The sequence below is a fragment of the Osmia bicornis genome, chromosome 8, assembly GCF_907164935.1.
Source record: "Osmia bicornis bicornis chromosome 8, iOsmBic2.1, whole genome shotgun sequence".
NCBI classification, from domain to species: Eukaryota; Metazoa; Arthropoda; class Insecta; order Hymenoptera; family Megachilidae; genus Osmia; species Osmia bicornis.
Window position 1 is genome coordinate 3544663 of NC_060223.1, and position 12095 is coordinate 3556757.

The 12095-nt window shown below is 30.8% G+C and overlaps 1 protein-coding gene across 1 annotated transcript in view; it reads left to right on the top strand.

The window, feature by feature from the left end:
* Nucleotides 1–12095, top strand: part of LOC114875743 (voltage-dependent T-type calcium channel subunit alpha-1G) — a 123965-nt gene that overhangs the window by 41946 nt on the left and 69924 nt on the right. The window contains 2 exon segments of the mRNA XM_046286656.1: nucleotides 1818–1915; nucleotides 5129–5300. Coding sequence (XP_046142612.1) covers nucleotides 1818–1915; nucleotides 5129–5300 — 270 coding nt within the window.

Consider the following 12095-nt stretch of genomic DNA (forward strand, 5'->3'; position numbering starts at 1 on the left):
AAACCGTGCCCACTTAGCTTGACTTCGGTGATCTTACGGGTTCCGGTATGGCCTAAGTGGCTAATGCCGTTGACCACGAGTGTTTGATCATTTATGGGATGAACCGGTAAAAGACAGAGAAGCGTGCCAACTTTCGACGGTGTAGCCCAGCATGCGGAGAAAACCCTAGTGTTTTCTGTGAATTTTCAACCCCGCGTGCTAGGGTTGACGCAGGTGTCAATCTGAGGCCGTTTCCGACCTCGCCAGGAGCAGACTCCTGAGTTCATGGAGGTCAATGCGTGCACGGAAAGAGAAATCTTTCCGGGGCCGCTAGGCTACCGGCGGAACCGGCAGAGTTGGCATTGCGCTTGAGGTAGGGATAATCCCTTAGCCCAAACATTCGGATTAATAGCGAGTGGCGGCAGCTGTGTCGAAGCGCGACGATACATTCATTCGTGCTTGAGCCTTCCTCGAGACAGTATCGAGAATAAAGAGATTCACTAGATAAACGATTAAATTATTTAATCCACCGACGCTACCCCAGACCGTAACAAAAAGGTATACAGGAAATGGTTAAAAATGTTGAAAGAGTAAAAATAGTCAGGTGGTTAGCAAGGCAGAACCTTTATTTTTATAAAATGGAATTTTACTTTTAGTAATGTAAATCAAATGACTATGAGAAAATAAAAGTGTCTGGAATAGTAAACTAGTCTACGATGTGTAGTTCCTAAGGTTCTTAAGCCCCCTAGCTTATCAAACCTTCAAGGGCCCCCTTGGTTGATAAACGTGGTTCAACAATTAAATTTTATTCTAAACAAAGTTAAGTAACATTTACTGATAACGACAAAAGGGTGACAGTAAAAAAATTCGATATAGTGAATAGCAAACTTATAAGAAGGCTCCCCTTTAAGATGGGGCCCAGTGTTATAGCCCGCTTAGACCTCCCCTTAATCCGGCGCTGATAAAGGGTTAAGCAATTTTTATTATTTTATTATAGCAATTTTTCTGTTACTTGCGACTATAGTGGACATCAGTATTCACAACATTTAATCGAAGACTTATAATGGGGTGCAAAATGGCGCCTAGGATAGACACTTCCCTTATTCCGGAGCTGTGCCTGATATTATTAGTGATATTTAATTTTTGTTTACTACATTACTCACATTTTTATCTTCGCAATAAGTTACTCTACTGTGTTATTTTTCTTTACGATTAAGTGTTATTTAATTTTATTTAGAATAAATTTCAATTTTTGAATCTTTATCAACCTTGGACCCCAGCCTCGGGCCCCAGAAATCTTAACTCAACTATAAATTAAATCAAATCTGTTGAGAAAAAAAATTCTTTTTAAAGTTTATTTAACCTATTAAAAATCAATTCTTTAAATTCAATTTTGAATATCAGTTAAATAAGTTGTAATCGAGATTTACATAAAATATATATTCTTTTTGAAAAGTTCATTAGAGATTAACACTAAGAACTGTGCATAGTCTGTACAATTAAAATTCTTCTTTTTTATTAAAATGTAACTAAAATATTATTATTCATAAAATTTTATGTACAATGAGAATTTTTTTTCATAAAGAATATGTATTTTTTTTGATTGACAAGAAAAGAAATAATTTCATTTAAAAAATTTAAAAATTGCTCAGCTTATAATATTTTCTTGTGTATTCTGGAATCATCACCACAGTGACGTATATTTTCTATTTCCAAAGCAATTCGTTTCCTAGTATCAATTTTATTGGAAAGTTTGATTCACGATTGAATTTGATGAATAAAGCCTGACAAATGTTGACGAGAAAGCAAGAGAAATTTTATTTCCTTTTTTATTGCAGAGCTCTGGAATACTGCTTGAACGTGGAAAATATGAATTTATCGGCGATAAGGACGATACGAGTCCTGAGACCTTTACGTGCCATCAACAGAATTCCAAGTGAGTATGGAAACTACCCTATAAAATTTTATTCCTTCAAAGCTGTTGACCTCATTATACCCGAAAGATCGTGTTATTTAATTTCCCAGCGAATTGTGCCAATATCAATAAAAGAAAATGTATTCGGTACATGTACTTCTTTAACGCGTAAAAAAAGTAGTTATCATTATTATAGGAATATGCAATTGTTTTCATCATTTCTAATCCCAACTACAGCGCGCTTTAAAAAGGAATCATCAGTATTTTGTCCTGCGATGTGTCTACGATTATAATAAAACTCTGTAGTGTTAAAAATAAAAAGTAAAAATATTACAACTCCTCTTAATATTTAGTTATTCAATTGGCTGCAATCTATTTTCGATTTACAAAATAAACAATTTCAAAATTCTATCTGTAACTAATCAAATTCAAATTATCTACAAAATTACTACGATTATTAATTATTATTGTAAAACATTATAATTATAATAATAATAGTTTCATAATGTTTTACCAGTTGCTTTTTATAATATAAAATGGTAAATTTATATTGTGACAAATGTCATGTTTGCTCTAATTAACCCTCGGATGGCGGACCGTGTAGAATGTAGAGAACCCCAATTTTAATTTTAATTTGTATTTCATATTATTTTAATTTACTAAATTTTACACTGTTCTTTTAAAAATTATTTCTTCATCATATGAAACCCTTTCGTTTAAAAATTATACATTTGATTTTAGGTTAATACCTTTAATACATATTGCAAGTTTGGGTCACGATTGAGTCAGGCTCTGTTGTTCAAGCGTTAAAAGTTAATATTAATATAATAAAAATACTTCGTACTGCTATTTATACGTGGACGATGGAAACATTTGCATACCCCTGATACGTACATAACGAAACGGTTTTGTTCGTGCAAAAACAAGCTCGTTACCGGGAAAACCAAATTTAAATTCTTTTGTTGGATACGCGTACGGTGGAGTGCAAGTTAACCTTCAAAATCATCCGAAATTGCACTTCTTCACTTCTATTTATGGTACAGTGTTAATGAGAGAATTATTAGAAACATAAATTAAAAGGTACGAAAAAAAAAATAGAATCAACGAGTTAGGTGAAACATATATAATGTGGATGTATTATGGTTTTCTCCATTACTGTAAATTATAGAATGTAATACCTGTGCAAATATTTTTGAAAAATCCAAATTTACAATCATTTCGTTCTTTTTTCACTATACACAAAATATCCACATTAATTATCTATTCAAATAAATACCTTATCACATTAGGTATGTGACAACTACTTCTTTAACGTAATCATAAATGAATATAAAAAGCATTAACTCTCGGACGGCGGACCATGGAGAGAGCCACAATTTTAATTTAATTCTGTATTTTATATTATTTTCATTTTCTCTTCTTTCTATATCTTCCGTTTAAAAACTTGTACATGTTTTATACATTTGATCTAGGCTCCGCAGTTCTAGGGTTAATTAATTAAGTATTGCACCTTCAAATCTCTCAAAGAACTTTTTGTTAATGTTTTGTTTAATCCTATAAATTGTCGGAATTTTGAATCAGATCCCCATATAATTCCATTTTTTACGTTCAACTTTATATACACGTTAGGGATGTGCGAGAACCCGATATTACGGGCTCCGGCGGGCTCGGGCGATACATCCGTGCAGTCGGTAGCCCGATTTTTTCGGGTTCGATCGGGTTCAGTCGGGCTGATTCGGACGAGCTCCGGCGGGCCGCGGCCCGCGACCCAACTCTCATCAAAATCTATTTTGTATAAAATGAATATACAGGTGATATGGAATGAAATTCATTTCAAATAAATTCGTTACAAGTATTATTTTTCCACATAATATAAATTATCTTATTCCAAAATTCCATATAAAACAGATTTTGCACATGTTTTTTGCAAGTATTAATACATGAGAGTTGGGTCGCGGACCGCGGCCCGCGGGAGCTCGTCCGGATCAGTCCGACTGAGCCGACTGCACGGATATATCGGACGCCCGCCCGATGTTTTCCAAACCGACCCGACTAGTCGGGAACCCGACACATTAGTTGGACCGCACATCACTAATACATGTACTTACATGTACTCACAGGGTCTACCGTGCGCGCGCGAACTCATGAATGTGCAACAGCGCTAAAATTCGATAGATGCACCCTCTGCAAATCATTACTGAAAGTATAATGTCATGTAGAGAGCTGTGGAGAACGATGTAAAAATCCCTAAGTTAAGTTGGTAATCGACCGAACTCTGGTCCGAGATTCGGTTCGGGATACGAGTATGCACGACTAGCAGTGGAACTTCGAGTCGGCTCGGCTCGGCTCGGCAAAACTCGGGTGCGATCGGCAGAGAGACAAACATACTCGTATCTCGAATCGAATCTGGGACCAGAGTATCGCCGATCATGCCAAACGTTGCGCTGTTGCCACATTCATGAGTTCAGGCGCGCACGGGTTCCAAGCAAATGGTAGACCCTGTATGCATTATATAATCTCTGCTGTACAGTTCTTTCGTTTCCATGCACTGTTATTTGAAAGTTTTTTTTGGCTTTTCTAAGGTATCATCTCTTTTGTTTGTAATACATTTTTTGTAACTTTTATAGCTTCACTTTTTATATAATTCCACTAATTAAACTTCGTTTTATCTGCTTTCTTGTTTTAAATCATAAATTTCATGTCATTCTATTACTATAATTACAGAGTAAAAGTTAGGTCGAAACATCCACAAGTAATAGAAAATGTGCCACGTAGCCAATAATTCATAAAATCTTATAAAACAATAATTATACAATATTAATGTAGGTCCCTATACATTTTGTCTTAAAACTACATTTTCTAATTTGTTATTTTAACTCCAACCAATTCTATTTTAACTCTGAACATATGCTGTTCGGATATTTTCATATACCAATATAGTATCTAAAAGAATGACCTTGAAATTTATTCCCTAACGATTCAGATGAATAAATAACAAAGAGATTAATTTGGAGCCACAATATACTGATTTGACCTGGTTGTCTATAGCATCCTTAATTTTCCCTGGGATTTGGTATTTATACTCATGAAAACACGTTCCTTTTACCGGATACGCATGTAATTATTCATCCCCTCAGAATGTGAATAGAAACGTCCTAAAGAGGAACAACGAACAGAAGATTCATTTTTCTTTGAAGATGTAACTTTAGCCTTGTTATGTTTGGATTTGAACAGGTATGCGGATATTAGTGATGCTTTTACTCGACACTCTTCCTATGCTGGGCAATGTGCTGCTGCTGTGCTTCTTCGTCTTCTTTATATTCGGTATCGTCGGTGTGCAACTGTGGGAGGGCATCTTACGTCAACGGTGCTTCCTAAAGGCTCTACCCAACGTCAAATATCCCGAGTAAGTTGGCAACAATCATGATTTCTATCTCATTTCACTTATTGCTCTTTTAAATAGTGACGGATTGTTGCAAATTAAATGCCCAACTTATTTGTTCGAAATAATGTTCATTAACACTTAACGGACAGGTTGGTCTTTTTCTCTTTCTCCATTGCTGGGAATTTTTCAGGGCTTTTTTGAGGGTATTTTTGAGGACATTTTTGAAAGCATATTCTATATGAGAGTAAATCTATATGTTCCATCCATTAGGTGTTAATTATTCCTCCGACGATATAAGAGTTCGCTGACAGGGGTGTATAAGAATTCAAAAATTCCGGGTACCCTTCAATAATTTTTGAATTGTTATTAATATTCCACAGAGTAGATAAAAATAAGGTAAAGTGTAATCTAGTGAAAGGTTAAAAGTTTAAACCACGAATATGTGACATTAGTCGCCAATGCGTTAAAATAACCCATCAGTCTATATTAAAATTATTAATGAAAGGGTCCCGTAGTTACTTTAAATTCTATAAATTTATAAATTAAATTGAATGAAATGGTATTCCAATGTGGCATAAGTGCTATTTTACAATTCTTTTATAATTTATGTCATTAAATTGGATATTTAATCTGCAACGATCTAATAAATTTGCTTATCTGTATCATCACGTTTAACCCTTTGACGTTAAATGGCGTTTAATATGTAATGAGATTCGAAGAGCTATTTGATAAGTTTTAGCTTACATTTCGTTTTGTTTATAGCTAGTAGTAATTACAATAACAGTAACAGTATTTTGGTGTATATTCCCATAATATTTAACTAAATTGTGTTTCTTAAGGGATCTCTTTATTATAATAGCTTTAAAAAAAGTTTTAGCCAATTTTGAAAAAAAGAAAGAATTATTGAGCTTTTTAGTACCTCCATAAGTTCATTCTTATCGGTTCTAAGAATATTCAAAATTTTTACCAAATAAATTATTTCAGGGGTTGGGAGGGGGGGCAAAAAGTATCCTCCATATTGGAATTGTCCGAAACGAAACACTAAAAAAAATTCTGAATGTACACATGAGTATGACTACAAATACCTATGCTTAAAATAAAAGAAAAATATTGGAAAATCAAAAATATGGCGACACGTGAAAAAACCCTTTATTTCTGCAAATAAAGGGGTATGCCTTTTGAGTAGCGTAATTTGAATTCTGTAAATGATTGACCTAATTCTGGGTGAATCGATAAAGCAACAAAGGGACAAAGGGATAAAGCAATTAATTGTATGATTGGTTTTTATGTTACTCAATTTAAAAAAAAGAATTTAAAAAATAATAGTATCGCACTTATTATTATTGTGTAAGATCAGAATGCCTCGGAATAATATTTTTGAAATAATCGAATTGCAAAATAATGCAAAAAAAGAAACTTTAGTATTTTAAAGGTGCCGTACTAGAGAGATCCCTTCAAAGTATCTTTATATTTACATTCCGTTTTAAAACTACAACGTCATCTATAATTTTGGCAACTTAGTGTTTCTTTCTTGAAAAAAGACATATTGCAATTTCATCATTGTTTATATTAAATTAAATCATAGTTCATTTTGATCAGCCGCCAATTTTCACCGTTTCATCAGTTTAAATCAGTTACATTAGTTAAAAACTAACAAATAATAATTTAATATACAATTTTATAAATTAAATTTTTATTCTAATCGTCTACTTTATTTTAGTGGAACAATGTGATTTTTTTGTTTTTTATTCATTTTAAATAACTCTCACTTTAGTAATTCAATAATTTAAAATTAGCTTATATATACATATATTAAGGATTATTTGCATAAATGTTCATAGTAATTCTCAATAGTTTCATAATCGGATTAATGTCAGAGGAGAATGTAGGGTAATTCAAAATTTGAGTATCTATGGGTGGAAATCCAAAACAGGAGAGATAAGAGAATATTATTTTTCTGTTAGGAATAATTAGTACTACTTTTTAATATTAGAATATCAGTATTTAAAGTTTGGAATTTTAATTTGTTGTCCTTAGAGTAAATATGTATAATTTAAAACATTTAACAACAAAATAAAAAAAAAGTGGAATGAGACACCATGTATAAAGTACATGAGAAATAAACAATTGTATTACAACAGAAATAAAAATTGTACTAAAACTCCTTAGACTTATGTTTTTTTTCTGATACACAAACAATATATTTTACAGTAGATTCTGTTTTATTATAAGTATTCTTGTTTTGAAGCGAAGGATTTTTTTTATTTTAGTTGTTTGCTTCTTAACATATGAACATCGTGTTTTTCAAATATTTAAAAAATGTGATTTACAGTTAGATCATTTTTTTTTACCACAGAGTTAGATAACGCAAATTGAAGTTCCAGGCAATAATAAATGCTTCCGAAACGATTATATTTCCGCCTAAACACTGAACAGACACGACTGATTGTGAGTTTATAGTCACGAAACACTTGAAAGACAAATTCTAATCAATCATCTACTAAAATTCTCAATTTATAACGAAAGTGTCTTACTACGTAATCATTTTTGACGTGATTGATTGAAGTTATAAATATTACCTTAATTATATTTTCTGCAATAGCTATTAAACTTATAAAATCATAGATGACGTTGTAAGTACTTTTGCAGGTAAATTACGTTTTGAGTGCATGTATTTATATTTATATTTTCAATTTTCTGTCATGAACTAAAATCACATACAATTAAATATTGTTAATTACTATAAAAACTTATCGTTAGATGAAGTTGCTAAATTGTATATTGTCTACAAAGAAATGACTTTTAACCTTCGAACAGCGCTGACGGGGTTAATTATGACCCGTACCTGAGATAAGTATACAATTATGCATGGGTCCAAATTTCCAAATGAAGGACTTTTATAAATTAATGAGGTAGTATAAAATTTAAATAATGAAAATTAGATTCAAAAATTGTAATAACAATAATATTATTCCCATTGATATTAATTACTAATGACATATTAATTACTAATATTAATAGTAATAATATACATTATTATTATTATGATTAATAATATATATTATTGTTATTGAATTATAATTAATAATATATGGTATATTACTGTTACTATAATTTACAGTTTGGATCTAATTTTCATTAACAAATTTTCAGATTATTATAACAGTAATAATATATTGTTAAATTACAAATTGAGTGAGTGCAGATTTGTACCTACCATCCGAGGGTTAGTTAAACAGCGCGTCAAGGGGTTAACCTGCATCGAATTCCTGTCTGTCTTCTTTTAGCTTTCTCTGTGTTTCTTCTGTCTTTGATCCAATTTTTGCTGGTAGCACCGTCTCATCGAGTGAACGTTAACACGTGTACGTACAGATGCTATATCGCGTACGGATAAACGTTGGCCGTACTCTATTTCCAGCAGATGGTGCAATACAAGGAATCGCGAATGTACAGGTCGTATCAAAAGTAATGCTCATGACTTCCAAAGATGATTTTTCACAGAATATCATATAGATATTCACAAAGATAGAGCCAGATATGAAATTAATTAATTTACATTTTGAAATTGAATTTCTCTGTATTTCATTTCTTAAGAGGATAAAAAAAGATTCAAGCGGAACCGCACAACGGAAATGAACCGTTCTCTCAGAATAAACTGTTCAAATTCCACAGAATTTCCACGCTTCTGTTATGATGCGCTATCTACAGGGTGTGTTAAAAAGTTTAAATATTAAAAATGTACAATTAAATTTTTTAAATTGCTCGAATATGCGTTAGGATAATTTAATTAAAAAGCTAGAAGTGTAATTGAATTGAACATTGTTAGTGATTTATCCTTTTATTGCTAAGAATAAGAATGATTTACAAATATTAGGTGGACAATCAAATTCGCTCCCATTTTTGAATATTTTGCTTCAAATTCTGTCGCAGAGAAATGAATATTTCAAGATTATTTGTTAATTCGAGTGGCGTTGACTTGGTCTAAAAATAATAATTTATAGAATTTTAATAAATAATTCTGTATGGAAAAATGTGAGGATCGCGAATTTTGCAAAGTGAAAATTTGTGTGTAAGAAAGAAGACATATTTTCAGAAATTTTTACTGCATTAAAACTTTTGTCAATACTTACTAATTGTAAAATTTGAATAATTGTAAGTCATTGGATGAGAAAAAGATTCATTCAGTCAACTTTGACAGAAAAAATATTATAAATATTTTTTATTATTTAAGAAGTCATATCTCACATTTGCTTATATCACTTTTTACAAGATATTGATTTCTAGAGAAGAAAATTTTGAAAAATTTAAACAGTTTATTTGTACTGTTTCTTTAGAACTTTTTATCTTTCTATAAGTTATAGAATATGTAGAATTCAAAGACAACTTCGAGGTTCAAATTAAATTTGTGCTAGACATATTCGAAAATTGTCCATTAGACATTATGTGGAAAATCATCTCCATAAGCCATGATCATTGTTTTTTGTACACCATGTATAAGTATCAACTTAGGCGTCGTACGTGCGTATGAGCACGTCGAATTACACAGAACAAGTCGCTTTTTATACTTTGCTTCTCCTATACATTCTTCTTTTTCTGCTTTTTTTGTTGTTTATGTAAACGACTTTTGGAATATTTTTTCAATGAAATCATTGATACTGTAAATTTGGTTTTTGAACAAATTTCAATGAAAAAATGAAGGCTGATACAATTTTTAATTAAAATCAGGATTAAATCAATTGATGCCTGAGTATTTGTAATAATTTTTCTTTTAATTTTATTTTATATAAGAATAACAATCATCAAATATAGTTAAACTTCACAGAGAATCATGAGATTTTCATGATGAATCTTAGATAATGGAAGTTTCATCCATAATGGACCGAATTTGTTAATAAATACATTGAATTTCCTTTTTTATTCAATTATTTTTGCTTTTATATTGTTAATTATAACAAGGAGTAAAGCTAAACCAATGAAACTAGTTTTCCAGAAAATTATTACACAATTATTACAATTGTAAAATTGTTATTACATCTATTTCAGCTTCAGAGACAATTGATGTTTTAATTTTATTACATTTAGTTTATTAGTTACAATGTTTTATTTTGTATTCAAAATCTTTTGTCATGTTTATTGTTAAATTTTCATAATATTTTTAAAACATTTATAACATTTTTTTGGTGTCGATGATAGTGTTGAATTGTTTAACTAAAAATCACCAGACAAAATTACTATTGTTTCTTAAGCTGCAAGAGTTGTAAAATTATATACAAAATGAATTTTTAATATTATGTTAATAATGAAATATTTATTTTAATGAAAAACAATATTATTGGCTTAGTTTCGTTCTTCACAATATTCTTACAAAATACTATTGAACAATTTGCGCGAAGAATATTTCAGCGTTAAACCTTGACTTTGCTTTATTTGCAAAATGTTGTGAAAGACACACGGTATACAGGAACTACTTCAGAAGTAGGTGGCAAAATGTTAAAAACTTCAAGCTCAAAGAGTCATATGAAGAAAGAAGCAAAAATACTTTTATAAACACTTTTTTTTTCCAAAAAGTTCGAGAAGAGCACTTCGTTAAAGAAGTAGACTACTTCTTGAAAGTTTTACGATATTTGTCACATTTATAAAAATTTTGGAATTTTACATACGCAATGAATTCAGAATGACTTTTATTGCTTACAAAGAAAGTTTGCTAGCCAGAAAATTTTGATTAATGAATCTTTGTGGAATTGTAGTAGGCATTGAATTATGCAAGAAATAGTTTTCCTTTCTTTCTTGAAATTCAATCTAAAAGGGTGTATTCATCCCTTAAAGTTTTTTTAATTTAAATAAAATTTGTTAATATATTGTTCTTTTGCAGTTTAATTTCACACTGTTTTCATAATTGTAATGAAAAAGCGATAAAAAATAGATTGAGAACGTAAATAAAAATCAACGAAATAGCAATAGAAAAATAAATAAAAGAAATTAATGAAATTGCAAGAAAAAGATAAATAAGTGTGAATGGTAATTTAAAAGATTTCCTGCGATTTTTCTGTGTACAGTATCGAGCATGGTAGACTTCCCCTTGTCCTGGTCACCTGCCCTTCCCCATAGGTGGCCTCGGGGAGACTGACGATATAAGAGAGAGGGTCTCATATATAGGTCTGTGGCTCCCCACCACTTGCGTACAAATATTTACGCGGGAGAATTTGAATTAATATTAAATAGAGAAGCCTACTTTGCTCAATAATGTACCAGTCTACTGATCTACTTACAAATACTATTATCTTTTGTTTTAATTAAGAAAAAATTAAGCAGACGTTCATTTTTATAAATACTATGAATAGAAATTATTCATAACTTGAAAAGAGAGTTTATAATATAATTTTGTTGACTTGGCCACCTATTTTTGAATCATCCTGTAAAATATTTGCAATCAAAGCTTGTATAGCTTGTATAAATTTTCAGTATTATTTATCTACTTGAGTGTTTAACATTACGTTTATAATAAATCATGTTCGTAATATTTCAACTATGATTTTAATAATGTTATCAAAATTTGAAAAGATCGATTAAATGGAAATCTCATTCGTGTCGATTGTTAATTTAGAAACGAACTATTTTTCATATTTATCGAATCAAAAGCTCAGCGAAATAAAGAAAAAAATCTCGATGAATTCTATTAGTTCATACAATATGCATCACTTGAAAAATCATAAAACGAGGTTTCAGCTCTTTCAATCTTCAATACTTTTCCGTGTTTATGTTTTCCTTTTAATATTTATTTATAGACATTCATCTAAATAAAATCGATATCCATAG